We start from the raw sequence: 19756 nt of genomic DNA, 5'->3' as shown, positions 1-19756 counted from the left end.
GGCATAAACTAAGGCCAGGGGTGGCCAGTGCATCGAGCATGCCCAAGACCAAAGTTTCTATGTGGTGACAACTCCCCCCTCCACAGATACACTCCCTTCCCCAAGTCCCAAGTGTCACTGCCTCATCCCTACCACCCTGCATTCCTTATGGGGTGGTGTGAAGTCTGGCTTTAGAACCTGTGGGCAGTTTCCCACAGGCAGTTTTGAGTCGGGGAGAAGGAAGCAGGAGAAACACTGGCAATGGAAAGCCACAAAGGGACCTCTTAAGCAGTAGACTTGGAACCAAGATGACACCCCTATTGTGAACTTGGATGTGAATACATTTCTCATAGTGTCATCTATGTAAGTGCCTGGCTGATTTCACTAGTGAGCTCAGTTTGTTTCCAGCAGACTTCATGGACAAGGGAATTAGGAGTTTGGTAGCGGGGGATGGGGTGGGGGTGGGGGGGCATTCCCAAGAGCCTTCTGCATGCAGCCAGCCTCAGATCCCCAGCCTCTTTGGTGAGTGGGGCTAAAGCGCTTCCCTCCAGGATTTCGGTCAAGTTGCTCTTGCTTAAAAGATTTTGTCTAGATGGATATGGAGTTTTCAGAAACCCCTGAGAGGTAGGTTTGGGGGCTTTTTTTTCAGGGCAGGGGGCATTGCTCACTTTAGACTGTTCTCTGTCTTCTCCCAAGGCTGGCTTGCTGCTGGCCCAAGGCTGGGAAGGCACCAGGCAGGTCACACAGACATCTCCTTGGTGCCTTCTGCCGTGTGCCTGTCACCCAAGTCATTCATCCTGGCCCTTCATTGAGAATATTCAGTCTCTGTGACCTTAGCCCTTCCCATGTGACTGCTGAAGGTCCCTCTGGTGTGGGAACCCTCTGCTGACACACCAGGTACCTTCAGAAATAGGCATGTGCTGCAGTCCTAATGCCAGCTCCTTGATTTGAATGATGAGTTCCTAGCCACTTGGTTCACTCAGGAGCACTCAGGGAGCACTGAGCATGTGACTAGATTCAGAGTAGCAAACAAAGCAAGTCCCTGCTCTGGAAGCATTTGCATTCCTCTGTGGGAAGCCAGAAGGGTTGTGGGGGAGACCTGGTGTGTCAGTAATAGGAGAAATGCAAAGAAAGAGTTGGGGTTGACTGTTCATCGGGGTGTTCCCTTAGAGACACCCATGAAGTATTCAGGAGGCAGAATTAGAGGGAGGGCTGGAGGCCTTAGCTGATCTGTGGAGAACTTGGAAATTAGGATGGCCATTCAGAGAGCAGTAATGTGGGGCCTGGGCCCACCTCAACCACGACCACTACTTGGGAGGGGGAAACCTTGAGGATGCAGCCCATAGACCAGCTGGCAGTTGCTGCGAGGTTGTCAGCCCTTCCCTCTCAGGACCAGGGGATGCTACATTAGGTAACAAGTCCAGAAGGGCCTCTGAGACTGCCATTTGGATAGAGGCCAGAGTGGAAGGTGGGAGCAGGCCAGGACAATACCTGAGGACACTGTGGGAGCTCTGAAATGGTCATGGTCATGGGGCACAGCCATCGGGACCTGTGCCCCTGCTCCACCATGTCAGAAGTTACGGAAGCCTGACGTCTATTTTACTTTATTTTCAAGTATCAGGAACTGAACCCAGTGCCTTGCACAGGCTATGCAAATACTCTACCACTTGAGCCCCACCCACAGCCCTTTTATTTTTGTTTTGAGATAGGGTCTGGTTATCCTTTTGCCTCCACCTTGAGTAGCTAGAATTACAGGTGTGCACTACCACACCCAGCATAGGACTGACTTCTTTTATAGTTGGTGATCCAGCCCAAAGTCAGGAGGGGCCTCTTAGGGTCCAAGTGAGCTAGTTCTCACTCTAGCCTTGCCCTTGGGAAGGGCATGTTTGTCTTCCCCTGCCACGGACCTGGGATTCCAAACCAACACACTTGTTAAAACATGCCCACTCTCTTGCCCCAACTACTTTGCACACTCCCAATACTGGGAACTCACTCCTTGGCAACTCTGACAGGAAGAGTGTTATACTACAACTTCAAGGTCCCAGCTCTGCCTTCTGGGGACCCATTGCTAGCTAGTCTCCCACCCCTGAAGGGGTGAAAGGCTGGGCACTGGGTGCTCAGCTCAGCGTCTGCCTCTCTCCCTCTGATCCTGTCCCACTTCTCAGTTCACCATGTCTCAGCTGCCTGCTCCAGTCCACATCACAGCAGGGCCAGGGCCCTGCTGCTTCAGCTGGTTAGGGGACAGGTAGAGCAAGGCTGGTGCCTTCCATCCTGGACACACTGTCTTGGTTGTTGCTGGGATTCTTTGTCCCATGGCTGAACATCTCAAGCCACATTTCCTCAGACCCAAAGTCACATCCAGGGAGTGGACCTGCTGCTCAGGGCAGGACCTCCACCTGAGCCCAACATACCCACAACCATGGGTCTCCTCAGACAGGCCAGTGAAGGAACCCAAGAACTGGGCAGGACCCGGGACTGAGATATGAGGTTCCCCACTACAGATCTCGGCCAATCCATCTCACAGTTCAAGAAAGTCTGTGAAATGCTTATCTCCAATTAACCAGAAACCGGAAGTGGCACTTTGGCACAAAGTGGTAGAGTGCTAGACTTGAGCAATAAGAGCTGAGGGACAGTGCTTGGGCCCTGGGTTCAAGTCCCATGACTGACCAAATAGAATAAAGAAGTACCTACTGTGTGCCAGGTATTGTGCTGGGAATTTAGGGATATAGAATAAGGGTGTCATACTCTCTGTTCCCGGGAGCTCCAGTCTGCAGCCAGGTTCCTTTAGACCCCTTGCCTAAGCACCTGCCTCAGGTGACAGCATGCGATGGGGACGGGTGTCCTAAGCACATTCTAGGGACAGCTACTCATTAGCTTCCAGTTGCTCCAGGAACACTCACTGGGCACCCATGGGATCTGGGCTCTGAGCTGGGTGGATGGGGATGAGGATGACATAGCTCCTTGTTAAAGGGGGCAGGTATAGAACCACAGAGCACAGGAGCCCTGGGGACCCAGGCAGCTGCCCCAGCCTAGGAGCCTCCTGATGGAGGAACCAATTGATCTGGGTTCCATAAGGAACTAGGAGAGGCCCAGCCAGAGCAGGGCACAGAGAGAACCAATGTCCTAGGCCAAAAAGCCCTCTAGAGTTCTACACAGTTGGGGCCTGAAGTGCTGAGGAACAAGAAAATGCAGGACAGCCCATGGCCCATATCTGTAGAGGTTGACGAGTGTAAACTTGGCCTCAGGCCCCCACAGCTCAGGGCACACTGTACTCGGCCTTAGAACCCTTTGCTCTCCTCCTAGGCCCTCCTTCCCTCCTTCTTCTCTTCTCTCCTCTTCTCTGCCTCAGCTGGTCCCTCCTGTTTCTCAATCACTTCCTGTTTCTGATTACTGACAGCCCCAGGGTCCTATCCTGGGCCTGTCTCCACTTCCCAGGTGATTTCAGCCAGTCTTATGCCACCTCAATTTAATTTGCCTGAGCCATTCCAGCCCCACCTTTGGGGAGGGAGGTGCAGCACTATCCTTCCAGGTCTTCTCAACAAACACATGGTGAATGGATGAAAGTCTGTAGAGGCTCAGAGGGAGATCTTTGGGGGCCCTAGAAAGGCTGAGATGGACGCAGAGAATTGAGGAGGTGGCGAATGTCTAGATGGCAGATTCTTGGCTCCACCGTCCCATCCTTCCTCGACATCTGGTCCTTTGTGTCTAACCTCAAGCCCCAATGCTAAACCCTGTGATCCCAGAGTGGGGTAGAGTAGGGTCAGCCCTTTCCCTGAGTAGGCTCTAATTCCTTCTCTGCCTAGCCCTAAAGTTAAGCTCCAGGGAAGCCAGTGGGCCCAGATCCACCTGAGTCAGGGCCAGGGCCATTGTTAGGCTCCTGATGTCTATGAATCTTTTGGTCATGGCCTGAACTCTGGGCCTGGGTGCTGTCCCTTGGCTCTTCAGCTCAAGGCTAGCGCTCTACCACTTAAGCCATAACGCCACTTCTGTTTTTTTTTTTTTTGCATATGTGGTGCTGAGGAATCGAACCCAGGGCCTTATGCATGCGAGGCAAGCACTCTTACCACTGAGCCACTTTCCCAGCCAGGTGTATGAATCTTGAAGCACCCAGTCCCCCTGTATTCATGGACAGAAGGGTCTCCACAGGTCATTGAAGTCCAGGTTCTACTTTCCCAGGTGCGCATGTACACACACACGTGTGTGTAGATACTGATTTCAGGGAGCCAAGAGAAACCAGGTATTCAGCAAGGCCAGCCTTTCCCCTCTTGTGGGCTCCTAGCCAGGTGTCTTGTGGACAGTGTGGACTAACAGGAAAGGAGTGGGCCAGGTGCTGGTGGCTCACACCCATAATCATAGCCACTGAGGAGGCTGAGATCTGAGGATCACGGTTTAAAGCCAGCTTGGGCAGCCGTGAGTAAAAAAAGCCAAATGAGAGTATAAGGTCTTGAGTTTAAGGCCCAGTACTGGCACACATACTCACATGTATGCTCACATGCAGCAGTGGTTACCCTGGGTCTGACTCCTGTACTACTCCTGTCTGCTTCTGGGATGAGCTACTAAAGCCTTCCTCTGTGGTAGGACTCTGCCTTTCCTTCAGGATGCTGGGCACCAGCACGAAGTAGAGCTCCAGCCTGGTCCTCATCTCTTGGCCAGGCCTGGAAGTGCAGTGATGATATGGCAGGAAGAATCAGTCTTTTCCTCAAGGTTGGATGGGCCAGCCTGAATGAACCTTCACCAGGGCCATCCGGTTGTGCAGGAATGACAGGCACTGCCTGGGAGCTGCAGCAGTAGGGTGGCAGGAAAGAGCGCTCATGGGGCCTCTCAGTGATCTAGCTCTTCCTCTTTCCCAGCACTTGTCCACAGTCCCTGTCTGCTCTCAGTTGCTCTGGGGAACCCCATCACTGAGCAGGCAGTTCTGAGGAGGTGCCAGTGAGGGCCAGTCACAGCCTAAGTCCCCTCATCTGTCCAGCAAGGGTATTTCACATCCTACGAGGTAGGTAAATCATTATCCCCATTTCACAGATGAGGAAACCCAGGGACAGAGGTACACACAAACCTTGCCACACTGCAAGTAGAGACAAAGGCAAGATTTTACATGGCCTTGCGCATCTGTTCCCACGAACCTTAGAAACTCAATTCTCACCTTGCTTGGGCTCTGCCTAGGCTTTAAATGAGATGCTCGAGGGTGCCAGCTCTGCTCCCCAAACACTATCAAGTCAGTCCCACCCTGTCTTCTGCCTCTCTTCTTATCCCTGCCCTCAGCACTTCCTGCCCACATGACAGCTGGGAACAGTTTACCCACATCCTGACAGCCTCACCTGTTGGCCTCTCTAAACTTTAGGTCTGTGCTACTCTTAAAATCCTTCCAGGGTAGCAGGGGACTGGTGGTTCACGCCTGTAATCCTAGTTATTCAGGAGGCTGAGATCTGAGGATTGCGGCTCAAAGTCAGCCTGGGCAGGAAAGTCCGTGAGACTCTTACCTCCAATTAACCACCAGAAAATCAGAGTGCCCAGGACCAGCGTTCAAGCCCTATGACCACCACCACCAAAATCCTTCTAGAGTGCCTGGGCATGGTAGTTCATGCCTGAAATCCCAGTTTCTTGTGGGTAGTGTCGTGGAGGAGTAGGTGGCCAGCCTAAACAAAATAGTTGAGATCCTTTCTAAAAAATGGTTGGACAAGTGGTGCTGTGGCTCAAGTGCTAGAACCCTTGCCTTGAGCTGCAGAGTGCAGGGACAGCACCCAAGCCCAGAGTTCAAACCCCACGACCGACAAAAAAAAAAAAAAAAAATACAGTTAAAAAAGGTTGGACACAGTTGTATACAGCTGTCACTCCAGCCACTTGGGAACCTCCAGTAGGAGGATACTGACTCAGACCAGCCTGCACAAAAATGTAAGACCTAATCTGAAAAATAACTAAAGCACAAAGGGCTGGGGTATGGCTCCAGTGGTAGAACGCCTGCCTAGCAAGCATGAGGCTCTGAGTGAGTTCAAACCCCAGTACCAACAAAAGAAAACAGTAGCCTGGTGTATCACCCCACAGTCGCTAACACACCAGGCACTTCAGGGAAAGGCCTTGGCAAAATTCCTATCTGAGGAAGTGGTGGCGACCCACAGGACCAGCCTGGCCATCTGAGCCTTACAAAACAGCGAGCTCCTGGGACCTTTTCCTATTTCCAGAAACAAAGATGTTCCAGCAAAGTAAGCGTGTTTTCAGGACAAGAAACTGGAACTGTTAGCAGGCTCCCAATATTTTGAGGGAGATTGGGGGGACCCTCCCAACCCACATCCCCAGGGGCCACCGGGGCAGCTTTCCACAAAACACAGCACGGACATGCCCAGGAAAAGAAGGCAATGTCACCAGGCCTGAGCCAGGCACAGAATCTATACTTCACGAGTTGCCATGTACTTTACAATCAGCATAATAAGCTCCAACCCATGTCCCCCAAATATGTCAGGAAGGGCTGCGGAAAAAAGATGTCCCTTTAATAAAACGTTATCAACATATATCGTACACAAACTACAATGTATCATAATTACTTTTTTTTTTCCTCTCATAATTCAGAACCAGACTACAAGGTAAGAAAAAACACAGAAACAGCTACAATGTTCCCAATAATCCGCACAAGGTCTTTTTTTCAGGCAGATGGTATCTCACATAATATGATATACATGGGTCAGAAAGGGGAGGTAAGAAAACAAAGACCAGCTACGAGGGAGGGGTGAGGGGGGGCGAGGAGGGGGGAGTGTAAATGTACAAAGAATTCCGTGTCTTCCAGGGCAAGACACGCAGGTTCCCGCAGGGGTGAGGTGAGGGAGGCTGCCAGTCTCCCCCTCCCGGGAGGGGACAGGCTCCACCATTGGGTTTGTCGGTTTTTGAAAAACAAAACAAAACAAAAAAATAGGACTGGAAACAGCATGTCTGTTTGGTTGCTGGTGCTCCCCCACCCCCACAGCTATGCCAAAGTCTTTCCATCCAGTTCCAAGCATATACAGAGCAATTCTGCTCAATTTCTTGTCTTTGAAAAAGGGCAAACAGAGAGAATAAAAAAAAAACCCAAACTCCAGCCCACCCTGCCCTTGCGCACGGAAGTGACGGTGTGAGAAGCCCGGGACCAGAACGTGGAGGTCACAGTTTCCATGGCCAGGTCACAGTCATCCAGTGAAGCTGGTGGGGGCTGAGGAGGGGCTGTGGAGGCAGGGAGGCTGGGCGGACAGAAGTCCGGGAGAGGAAGCAGTCCTGGGAACACAGTGCATGCGCCGGTCCGGCGGTGGTCTCGGCTGCGCGTGGCAGGGCGGTGGTCTGGCCCGTGTGATGGGGGTGGGCTGGGCGTCCAGGTGCGCTGCTGTCACTAACCAGGCCAAAACACCAGCTGGAAAAGGGTGATTTCCTTTCCTTCCTTTCCCAAAGCAGCTTTGTAAAAGAAACCACTGATTGCGAACTGTCCAGTTTATTGTTTTGAGATGGCTACAGTGTGACATCTCACACCTACACTAGGTTCCAGGTGGAAGGGCCTGGGGACGGACAGATAAGACAGCAGGGCTTGTGGGGTTTTTTTCCTTTTCCTTCCTTCCTTCTTTCTTTTTTTTTTTTTTGCCCTTTTCCTTTTTTTTAAAGAAGAAAACAGAGGTTGATTGGGGTGGAGGGCTTGCTAGAAGCTTCCGTGTTTAAAAATTACTGTCCCAAACCCTTTCCCCTTGAAAACAACAACAAAATCCCAGCAATGATAAAACCCAAGACAAAAAAAAAAAAAAACCCTCAAAAAACAAAAAATGTCATTACAGAAAAGGCCCTTTCAAGAAAGGGAAAGGGGTGGGATTTTTCTGGTCACTGACTTGAAATACATTTTTGCTTTTGAGTTCTGTCCTTCATGTTTTATGAAATAAAAAGTTCAGCCTTTTTATTGCATGAAACTAAAACTGGAAAGGTAGGAGGGAGTGGAGGGGGATGGAGAGGGGATGGGAGATGCCCTCCCCCAGCTCCTGGTAACGACACCTCACTTCTTGCATAATTTCTGGCATCTTCCGCCTACAATGCCGGCTCTCAGCGTCTCGGACAGGGGGGTCACACACTCATCGTCATGCTTGGAGAATACTGAGGGAAGAATGAGAAGAGAGAAGGGCGTGAGTTCCCAAGGGGCCTGATAAAGATTTTTAAGGTTCAGTGACAGCTGGACAGGGCCAAGATGAGGGCTAGGAAGCGAGGGCTAAAGGCCACTACTAGGACTAGCCTGTGTGCCCTTCAGAACTCTGGCACACACCTCTTCTGGGCAGCAGAGACAGCAGGGAGTTGAGCTTTGGGGAGCCAGGGCTCCACCAGGGTACCCTGGCTGGGGGCCAGTCGGGGATTCTCCAAGGTTGTTTTCTGGAAAGGCAAGTATACAAAAAGCCCACTATGCGCAGCATATGGCTGGGCCCTGACACCCTGAAATGCCTGGTTGCATGGCTCTTCCTCCCAAGGCCAAGTAGAAACGGGCTCCTGGGGGCAATGCTGCCCTGCCGCTGCCTCGCTCTCAGTCCAAGGCTTGTCAGGTTAGCCTGTGGTCCCTCTAGGCTGGGCAGTGGCTAGGTGAAATGGAGGTGAGAAGCCCACAGCATTGAGTGCAGACCAGACTCACAGTCAGTAGCTTGTGAGGGTTCCCAGGCCTGACCAAAAGGACTAGGACCCAGGTGTAAGAGGAACATGCTGCCTTACGTTGTCATTCTGGAAGGAGTGGAGGAAATTCCCTCCTAGCTCGCCATCGTCTCGAGGGGTGCCCGGAGGATTGCTAATGCCACTTATGTTGTTAGGAGAATTCTGTAGAACGAAGAGAGGAGAGTGAGCCTGTCTCTCCAAGCTCCTGCCCCCATGAATGGGTATGCCAGGGAGGAGACAGACAGTGCATACTCACTTTTGGAAGTCCATCTATGTCACCTGACCCTGGTAGGAAAGAAGAATCCAATTTAGTTTCTTTCTCATTTTTCCTGGAAGGTCTCCAGCCTCTTCCTTGGGCTTCCCCTAGATCCCACATTCTATCTATGCAGAGAACTTCCTGTCTGGGTATGGAGCTTCTTATGTGTCAAGACATCTAAGAAGAGTTGGGCGCTGGTGGCTCATGTCTGTAAACCTGGGCAAGCCTGGGCAAGAAAATCCTGAGACTTTTTTTTTTTAATCGGTTGTGGGACTTGAACTCTAGGCTTGGGTGATGTCCCTGAGTTCTTCAGCTCAAGGTTAGTGCTCTACCACTTGAACCACAGCACAACTTCAGGTTTTCTGGTGGTTTTATTGGAGATAAAGAGTCTCAAGACTTTCCTGCCGGGGCTGGCTTTGAACCACGATCCTCAGATCTCAGCCTCCTGAGTAGCTAGGATTTCAGACGTGAGCCACTGGCGCCTGGCTAGTCCTGAGACTCTTATCTCCAATTTATCAGAAAACCAGAAGTGAAGCTATGCCTTAAAGTGGTAGAACACTACCCTTGAGCAAAAGAGCTCAGGGACAGCTCCTTGGCCCTGAGTTCAAGCCCCATGAACCACAAAAGAAAGACATCTAAGAATGATATATACCAGTCCTGTTGGGCCAGGAGCCCAGACAGAGGGCAAGTAGCTAGGAGAGTTAGGCAAGGGACAGTGGGAATGTGACTCAGGACCGGAGTTAGCTTACCTAGTGATCCATTCATGTGGTGTGGCTCCATGCCACCCATGCCTCCCATCGGGCCGTCTGAGCCAGGACCCATTGGGAACTGAGGGAGAAGCAACAGAGCATGGCTTAGTGGGCCCAGGCTCTCAACATCCCTCATGGCTCCCCTACCCAGTGAGTTGGCCAATAAACCTTCGAGGACACAAGCCCTACACCACAGCAGCCCAGGAACCTCCATTCTGGTACCTGCTCCTTGTACCAGCCCGAGTTAAGTGCACCCAACTGGGTACTGGGCAAAGGGACAAACCCAGGGAAAAGGACTGGCTAAAGGCCACCCAGTTCTCAATCAATAGTGCTCGTTCCATCCCTACGTGCAGAGCCTGACTCACCAGCTGCAGCCACACAGGTATCTGGCAGTGGCAGGCCGGGGGCCAAAATTATGCATGCTTTTTATGTGCCTTTTACAAACAGCAGAGATGAAGGCCTGGCAGTCTGGCCCAGGGCTGTCTACTAGTCTCCTCCATGTACCTCCTTAAGCATGAATACATTTTAGGGGCAACAGAAACGGGACCAGTCCGTGCTGGGATAGCTGATAAGCCTTTCACAAACAGATAGGGCAGGCAAATCCGAACCTACAGAGATCCATCCTTCTCTATCCGCAGGCTGCCTACAACTACCAAACCCACCTATGAGGAGGCAACCAGAGGCCAGAGCACTGTTAGGCACCTGGCCTGCACTAGGTGCTGAGGATACAAAGCTGAGCATGAGCACAACTGAGGGGTAGAATCTGGGCAGGCAAAGGCAGGCTAGACATCCTGCAAGAGCAAAAAGCCATGTAGGGGGGTGGCAGCATGGAGGGGCAGGAAAGAGCATGGCGTGCAGGAAGCAAGGCCCAGACAGATTCCAAGATGGGGCTGGCAGGAGCTGCTTCCCTACTCACCCACCCTATGCCACTCTGGGGTTTAGCACCTTACCTCCCTCTGTGCTAACTAACTTGGTGTTTACTATCCTATGCAATATGAGAACAAGAGTGAATAATGTTTTCAAAACCCTGGCGCCAGTGGCCTATGCCTGTAATCCTAGCTACCCAGGAGGCTGAGATCTGAGGATCACGGTTCAAAGCTAGCCCGGGCAGGAAAGTCTGTGAGACTCTTATCTCCAATAAACCACTAAAAAACCAGAAGTGGTGCTGTGGCTCAAGTGGTAGAGCACTTGCGCCCAAGCCCAGAGTTCAAGCCCCACAACTGACCAAAAAAAACGCCCCCCAAAACCCTGGAACCCAGAATCTAGCCAAATATCCCCAACATGCTACCATAATATAGGCTCATATAAACGTCACTTCAACATAAATGCATATCATTACCTTAACATAAATACTTAACAGTCAGGTATTTACTTGAAATTACATTTTTGTGTTTGTCCCATTTGAAATGTACAATTCAGTGGTTTTTAGTGCACTCATAGGGTTGTGCAACTATCACCACAATCAATTTCAGAATATTTCCATCTCCCGCAAAGAAACTGTGTGCCTGCTAGCTGTCAGTCCTCAGTGTTCTTTCTCCCCCAACCTCAGACAACCATGAATCTACTTTTTGTGTCTGTGGATTTGCCTATAGTGGATATCGAGTATAAAGGGAATCACACACTTTTTTTTGCTGACTTTTTCACTTTGAATGTTGTTAAATACACTAGAATTTGACTTTTTCGAGGGGGAGGGGCAGTACTAGGGTTTGAACTCAGGGCCCTTTTGCTTACTTGGATTTGCTAGCTAAGCTGGTAACTCTATATTCCACTTGGGCCATGTCTCTAACCCTAACTCTGAATTATGATCCTCCAGATCTCAGCCTCCTGAATAGCTAGGGTTATAGACAACAGCCACTGGCACCCAGCTGCATTATTCCTTCTGCACTGTACGGGTGCATCATGCTTCAGCTACGCACTCATCACTTGACAGTCCATTCAGGATGTTCCCAGTCTTGGCTGTTGAAACACCAATTTGCATGCAAGGCACTGTGTGGGCACATGCTCATTTCTAGAAATACAATTGCTGGGTCATATGGTCATCCTATGTTTGACCTTTCTTGGTCCTGGCAGACTGTTTTCCACAGCAGCTGCACCATTGAACATTCTCACCAGCAAAGCAAGGTTCTGGTGTCTCCATATCCTCCCAGAACTAGTCACTAGCTATATATATATATTGTAATATCTATACCTATATCTATATCTATATATTTGGGGGGTGATGTGGCACTTTACTGTGTTCCATTTGATTTTTCCTAATAGATAAAAAATTTTAGTTACTTAAGAATGCTTAAATCTAAAGACTGAGGGATGGAGCCTGTCTGGGTAGAAAAGTCTATGAGACTTCATCTCCAAAATAACCAGCAAAAAGCAGGGCTTAGAGGCATGGTTCAAGTGATAGAGCACCAGCGGAGCAATTGTCTGGTTCCAAGTTCAAACCCTAGTACTGCCCACTCCCCCCACCCCCCAAAAAAAGTGTCACTATGTTGCCCAGGCTCAAGCCATCTGCAGTATCTGTGACTATAGACATACCAATGCACAAAAAGTCCAGTTTTTCTACTTTTTTCTTCTGTTCCTTGTGCAGGTGATGTTATATCTAAGCATGTTTAACATAGACCATGAAGAATTGCTGCTGTATTTCTTCTGCATGTTTTACAGGTTTATCCCTATAGCTTGCCTGTGGATGGCCAGCTGTCTTATCTGGAACCATGTATTCTGCAAGACTTACTTTTCTGTTACATAAATGCTACTATTGAAATAATGTAACAGGAGCAGGCAGGCTGGTTTAAGTAATGATAATGTGAGAAAAATAAAATATTTTTTTATAATGTTTCTGTCCTCTAATACAGTAATTTAGCCTTTTCCTTCTGCATTACCACATAGGAGATTTTTGTTTCCTTTGACAATGTCTGAAGTACCTGTAGCCATTAGGACATTTTTTTTTTTTTAATACAGTGGAAACAGGTACAGAGTCAAATGTAAAGCTCACTTGACTTGTCTGCCCTTCTGCAGCCTGCAGGACAACCATCAGTTTAACCTAACACCAGATAATCCTTTCACAATCCTGTTCACACTAGAACCATGGAGAACTTTTCTTATCAGCACAGGTTTGTGGAATTATTTCCAGCACCTCAAGAGCTGCATCCCCCTATGACTATAGTTGGCTTTGACCAGCTGCCTGGCAGCCAGCACCTGCAGTTAGCTACAAGTTCACTGGATGACCATTTGGCCTACGACGTCCATCATTTGCAAAACCACACCAAGCACACGTGGGATACAGGCTGTGATCAATCAAAGCTCATTTTCTTAGTCCCTGCACTCCCAGCTATTCCAGAGGATGGCTTAAGCCTAGGCAACACAGTGACATTTTTTTGGGGGGTGGAGGTGGGGAGTACTAGAGAGAAAAAAATGGGTTTAAACACAGAGGTAATCTGAACTTCTGAGATCCAACCTGGATTCCAAGGAAGTTAGTTTTAATAAAGAAACTGAAAGTACTGTTTAACTTGGCTGCCCTTCTTTGTGACTGTTTTTTGAATTTTCAAGCAGTCTCATTTAAAAAGTCGTGATTTCTATGGCACAGGTCTTGCCGCAACCTCCACATGATGCTGAACAATTCAGGTGTGATTGGTTCACCCCTTCTGGGCCCATCATGGCCTCTTTAAAGATGAACACACTGTGGGAGAAAGAATGTGCTCCTCTCCCCTTTACTGTGATTCTTTGTCTGATTTCAATGCAATGGACTTCCAGATCAGAGATGGATATCCTTCCTGCTTTGCACTTTCAAAAAATAGGAATTTTCCTAGCAGGCCAGTCTTTCAACATCTTTTCTATGGCCACAACAATGATAACCATCTCACCCCCTTCCCCCCCAGTCCCCACCCTGCGGCTTGAACTCAGGGTCTGAGTACAGTTCCTGAGCTTCTTTTGCTCAAGGCTAGCACTATACCATTTGAGCCAAAGTGCCACTTCCAGCTTTTTGTTTATGTGGCACTGAGGAATTGAAACCAGGGCTTCATGCATGCTAGGCAGGCACCCTAGCACTAAGCCACATTCCCAGCTCCAACGATAACCTTATCTTGTGGGCACCTGTTTTGAGAAATTCTGTTTCTGTGGAGTAAAAAAACTCATTCAATTCTTCTGCATGATTTGAGGAAGTTGAAAAGTGACCCAAACTTCCATCATAAAGGCTAGTGTCCCAGGTAGGCAAATCATACCTTTTGTGGTAGTAACTAGGTGCAAAGGTATAGAACATTAAGATGTTTCTGTTTTTGTTGTAAAAAGATACAGACTAAGCCAGGTGCTGGTGGCTCACATCTGTAATCCTAGCTACTCAGTAGGCTGAGACTGAGGTTTGAAGCTTGCCCAGGCAGGAAAATCCATGAGACTCTTATCTTCAATAGACCACCTAAATACTGGAAGTGGAGCTGTGGCTCAAAGTGGTAGAATACTAGCCTTGAGCAAAAAAGCTTAGGGACAGTGCCTAGGCCCTGAGTTCAAGCCCCATGATGGACCAAAACAAAACAAAAACAAGATAAAGACTAAATGAAGCTACTAGTATGTTGTGTATTGTTTGCCAGCTATCAGATAAATGAGTAAAGCCTACTTTCTATCTGTATAAGAAAGCAACATTCTTCTGTGTTCATCCTTCAGTTTCAATCTTCATAGAAACCAAGGTGATCTAAAATTCCCAACTTTCAAATCAATGCTCAAAAGACCTAGTAGGAGCTTCTTTTTTGTTCTGTTTATTGGGGGTGCTGAGGACCCTCAATAAACTATGCATGCTAGGCAGGTGCTCAAACACTGAGCTAGACCCTCAGCCATAACAAACTTGCTTGTGTTGCTAAGATTCAATACATCAATTTTGATTCACTGGGTCATGGGTAAGATCAGTCAGGATCAAAATGAGTCAAATCTGTTACCAACTCCCCCCCCCCCCCCCCCCCATTTGGTTCACACATAGGACTTTTCATTGCAATCTCTCAAACAGGAACTGTAACCTTCTCAGTTCACGGTGCAATCAGGGAACGAGATGATAATGGTGTTCTTTCCAGGGTATGCCCAAGCTAATTCAGTGACTGCTATTTTTGACTGAGACCGGTGTGTCTTTGGAGGACAAAAAGGGCTTTTGATTCAGAAGGACGTGGCTGTGTCATCCCACACTTGAAAGATGCAGGCTCCGGTGCTTCCTCATCCCCTTTCTGCCACACCTACCCCCAAGTTCCTGTCTACAGGCTGTGCAACGTGTCCTCTACTGCCCTAGTCCAGCAGTCTATGTCCTTCTACCTGTCATTAAAATAACATGGTCATTCAGCTTTCTTTCTCTGTTATGTCTGGGTCATGCTGTTGCTGATAGTGGCATGGTTCCCATTTTCACAATGTGAACGCTTAGAGACACGCGGTCACCATATTTGCAATGTTAAAAATGAAGCAAGCACCACCTCAACACAAATACAAGGTGAATATGACCAAGCAGTTAGAGGCAGCTCGGTGGTAGGCCACAGCTCTAGGGACAAGGAACCCAAGTCACAATCACCAGCCATGCTGGTTAGGGAAAATGCACTGACAGTGACTCTATGTCCAATTCAACAGTGTACCAACCTCTTCAGGACCTATATAGGTTTCATATTTTTCCGCTCAAGCTCTACATTCATTCCCAAGAAAAAGGACACGTGGTGCCCTGGGGAACAGAACTTTTAATGCCCAAATCCACAATGGTCACCCTAGTAAGGAGGTGTGAGGAAGCTGGGGGACCAGACAGCGGAGGGTAAGAACATGGAGCTTCCTGCAGTTATTGGTCATATGGCCCCCACAAACAAAGAGCCTGACCTTGGAGGCTGCTGGGGATATTAAATGTGTCTGGTCTTCAGGGCTGAGGTGCAGCTCAGTAGTGGAGCACATGTTTAACACATGCAAAGGACTGAGATTGTTACCCAATACCACCAATAAGCAAACAAAACTGTGTGCAGTCATAGTAGAGACAGCCCACACTGAGCACTGATTCGGATGACTCAGGTTTCAGCTCAGGAACTGGGCCAACAAAGCCAACAGAGCATCTGGAGGAGAGAGGGACCCGGGGCTATCTGTGGGGAGCTGGTAGCAGAGTGAGGCGCCTATGGATGCACAGGCAAGTTGTGTCCAATGGGCTCCAGAAAAGAGGGCAAGTGGAAGTCAGAACAGGCGGGACTTGGGCTGGAATGCCCTTCAAAGTTTGGAACTTTAAACTAAAGAGGAAGAAGGGAGGGAAGTGGCCTCTAGACATGAGTATGGCATGAATGGCAGCAAAACAGCTGCCAGGCCCAGGCGTAACAGAGCTCAGGGCAACAACAGCAGATAGATGGGTCCCCCAAAGTTTCACACGTCCTGGGGGTGGGGGTCCTCACCCTTAGCCCAAGAAAGAGACAGCAGGAGAGAGGATGCCCAGGGTAGCAGAACTAGTCACTGGCACAGGGAGCAGGCCTTCGAAGCCTGGTGCTTCAAAGTATGCCCCCCCCCCCCCCCGCATGCAACAGCAGGTCCTCAAAGTAAGCCCAGTGCCCTCCCTGACCAGAGACACCCTATGCTATCCTTTCCACCCTGGCCAGCTATGAAACAGGAACTGAGTTGCCCAAGAGTTAATCACTTTTCTGATGGTTTATTTTATTCATCTTTGGTAACAAATGGCTGAAATCAATTAGACTTGCTTTCCCCTCAGCTGATGAAGTTAATTATGATTTGTTATGGTATCTGCTATGTAAATGAGTAGAAAGCAGACTTACGTTGGACCGGCTGCCTCCAGGCGGCACGGGATTAATCATGGTGTAGATGTTGTCACTGGAATTTGTTGAATCTGTAGGATAGTGCAAACCCATAAGTTGAGGTGATTAATTCATTTCTTAATTAAAACAAACTTGTGGCACTTGAACTCATTCTTTTGTATTTTATCACCTAAAATTTCCTCTAAGTACCACCATTTTCTGGCTAATTTGTATTTAATGAAGATTCACAAAGTTTTTAATCACAGAAAATTTAACTGTAAAAACCACTCAACCACGAAACGAAGAATTTCAGGGTGTCTGGGCATCAGTGTGGACATGACCCAGGAGGACTACAGGCCCGTCCTTGTCCTCACCAGACACTGGAGCACCGTGGGGCCAGTGAGAATGCACCTGTGCTGCCCCCATAGCCACCCTCACGGGCCTTAATCAAATCAGGGAAAGGGAAAGGCTGCAAATTACCCAGGGGCTATCCTGCCAAGCGGAGTGGGCAGGAGGGGGAGCAGAGATGGGGCTGGAGGCACATTAACATACGGAGTGGGTTAACGTGACCCAGTGTGAATGTAGGTCATAAAGCTCATCAAAATGCAGCAGAGGAAGAGGGAACGAGTGTGGGAGGGAGCTGAGCATCACAGCTGCCGCCAGTATCCACCCCTGTAGCTGAGCAGCTTCCCTCTATGGGAAGCTGGGGGTGAGGGGTCTCTGAATCCCCACTCAGCCACAGAAGTCTCCTTAGGAAATCAGCAATCAGCTAACACGTTTCTGTCGGGGACAGGCACCGTATTTCTCAGGCAGAAATCTTGGCTGCCTCTCTTATTTTGGGGTTATATGTTATACTCCTCTGGCTGGCTAGGCTCAGCTGGGAAAGAAATAACTATGTGCATGCATGTGTGCACATGTTCATGTGTATTCACATGTGCTTTCTGGGTAAAGAACATGATAGAAGCAATTTCCTCTCAGGAGGACAGAAGCATAGAACTCTCCTTAGAATCCTGGTCCCAGAGCCCTACAGGCTGTTTTGAGTGGTCTAGAGCAATGCCCACATAGGACAATAAGACAACAAGACCCCTGTTCCCAGACCTCTCTGCAAAGCTTTGTTTTTTACAGAGCAGTACCCAAGAACCAGAAGTGTGATCAGCGGCCACAGGGTGGGCAGGGGCATCACAGGCTGACAGCTCCCTAAATCCCTGAATATCACAGTTCCAAAGGAGGTTACGCTGCTCAGGAGCCTGTGATGAAAGGCTGGGCCCTATACTCCAGGTCCACCAACAATCTTCCCTCCAGATTCTTTTCCCTCAAACCCTCTTACCCGCAGGACTAGGCATGATGGGTGTTCCTGGAGGGCCGCCACCACCAGGAGGTCCCTGAGATGAGATAAAAGCTGGCATCAGTTACACACAGTGGTAACAGGCATGAGGAGGACACGTGTTCCCTCCCAATGCCCAGGCCAGCCTGGCACTCATCTCTTGCTAAACCTTGGTGCGCATTCAGAGCTGTAAACCTGAGTTTACAGGGAGTTCTTGAATTTCTCTTTCCTCTCCTCAAGCCCACAGGCATTTGTGGGGGCATGTGTACACGTGTGCTTATGTGTATGGCAACTGGTAAGTCAGAAGTTTTAAATGGAAGCTCAGAGCCCCCAGGTCAGTTATGGGGATGCCTGGGGCCCCTGTAGACCTGTACATGCCTAGGACTTTGGAACCTGTGTTCAGTGGGAGTTTTGACAGGGAATGAGATAGGACCCTAAGTTGTTCCCCTGCTGCACCATCAGTCACACACAGGCAGGCAGTATCCATAGCCACACTTACCACATAGGTACCGGGTGATGAAGAGGAGTACGGGATCTGGAAATGAGATGTAGGAGCCCTATGTTGGAGTCATCTTCCCCAATAGGTAGGGTGTGCCCCTTTGTTTCCAAACCCACTTGAGGACACACCCACTCTTCTAGGTAAAAGACTGGGACCTAGTGAGTAGCAGTGTGATGCCGTGGATGGAAGTAAGGCCTGGGTCTTGATGCCACACTGAAGTGGTTCCTGGAGGCTAGTCACTTGTCCCATCCTGTGAGGAGCCTGGGGGAGGGGCCTAGGTGGCCTCTGGTGTAGGAGGCCAGGAGATAGTGCTTCTTCTCCTCCAGCCTGTCTGTGCCAAGCCCCTTACCACTCCTTCCTCTGAAGGCTAGAAGCCACCTTGCAGGGAGAACCTGCTCAGACAACATGCCTGAAGCTCAGGTTCTCACCTTTTGAGAACTGTGTTGAGTGTGAGCCTGGCTCTATCATGGTCCCAGGGCTACACCTATATACATGTGGCCTCCTCTTTGGAGGCATTAGGTAGAACTCTACTGTATTTCTTCCTCTAGTGACACTAGCCACCCTGTTCCCAGGACCTGTTCACTGGCCACCAGGACCCCACTTGATCTGGATACTCACTGAGTTAGCACTGTTGGGATTGGGCCAGGGTCTGCCAGCTCCCGGGCCCCTGAGAGGGAAAGATGGAGACAATGAAAATGCTGTAATAGAATGTAAGAGGATGAGCCAGCAGGGGCAGAAGGAGCAGGCTGACACCAGTAAGGAAACCTTTCACATAATCCGAGTCCCAGAGGCTATCTGGCTCTGGGGTAGCAACGAGTAGTCCATATGTGGAAATCTATGAACCCCTTTATTATATGTAAAATTCGCATATTACATGATGCTTATAAAATAACATAAAATTCCTACATGTGCATTTTCTCGGGAAGGCAGTCCACAGATTCTCACAAAAAATGTTTAAAAAAGGACTAAAGCATTAGAGAACAGTGGCTATCTATATAGGCATTGAAATTTGGACTCAGCCAATAAGTTGTGTGAGCCTGAACAAGCTGCTTTACCTCTCTGTGCCTCAGTGACCCTGCTGGAAGAGGAGGATCCTAACAGCTCCCTCACAGGGTGATATGAACATGAGGTGGGCTGCTTGCAACATGGCGCCCAGCACTGGGCCTGGCACACATAAGCACGGAACTCTTGTTCCCAGCTTGTCAACATCCTCTTACTGATAAGGACACTGAGGGGCAGAGAAGCACCAGCACCGACTCCTATCAAGAGTCTTCCAGGTGCCAACAGAGGGCAGGGAAGCCATGGGCTCTGAGCCACTGGCTGGGGCCTTTTTGCCTTACATGTTAATCCCGGGCATGGCGGGGCCGAGGGAGTTGGGTGGTGGTCTCATGCCGCTGCCGTAATTCTGCAACGATAACCAAGGGTCAGTCTATGAGAAGGAGAAGGGGAACCGGAGAGAGAAGGAGGGAGGGAAGACAAACACAGAACATAAGCGAGAGGGTTAGTCTGTGAAGAGGATCTGATGAGAAAAAAATAATACATTCTTTCAGAAAAAGGTGGGGCAGGGTAGGGACCAAGTGACAG

At 49.4% G+C, this 19756-nt stretch overlaps 1 protein-coding gene across 2 annotated transcripts in view; it reads right to left on the bottom strand.

The window, feature by feature from the left end:
* Nucleotides 1-6443: 6443 nt before the first annotated feature.
* The window catches only part of Ssbp3 (single stranded DNA binding protein 3), a 157096-nt gene continuing 143783 nt past the window's right edge, over nt 6444-19756 (bottom strand). For both annotated transcript variants that reach the window (XM_042669676.1, XM_042669677.1), the window contains 9 exons: nt 19513-19577; nt 18791-18839; nt 18173-18208; nt 17677-17731; nt 16371-16441; nt 9619-9697; nt 8870-8898; nt 8674-8775; nt 6444-8073 (listed from right to left, as the gene is read on the bottom strand). In XM_042669676.1, the coding sequence (XP_042525610.1) occupies nt 8044-8073; nt 8674-8775; nt 8870-8898; nt 9619-9697; nt 16371-16441; nt 17677-17731; nt 18173-18208; nt 18791-18839; nt 19513-19577 (516 nt within the window). In that variant the 3' untranslated portion in view covers nt 6444-8043. The remainder of the gene's footprint in view (nt 8074-8673; nt 8776-8869; nt 8899-9618; nt 9698-16370; nt 16442-17676; nt 17732-18172; nt 18209-18790; nt 18840-19512; nt 19578-19756) is intronic.

Source organism: Dipodomys spectabilis, unplaced genomic scaffold, assembly GCF_019054845.1.
Source record: "Dipodomys spectabilis isolate Male_0828 unplaced genomic scaffold, ASM1905484v1 ptg000504l, whole genome shotgun sequence".
Taxonomy (NCBI): domain Eukaryota; kingdom Metazoa; phylum Chordata; class Mammalia; order Rodentia; family Heteromyidae; genus Dipodomys; species Dipodomys spectabilis.
This window is presented reverse-complemented; position numbering and strand designations above follow the sequence as displayed.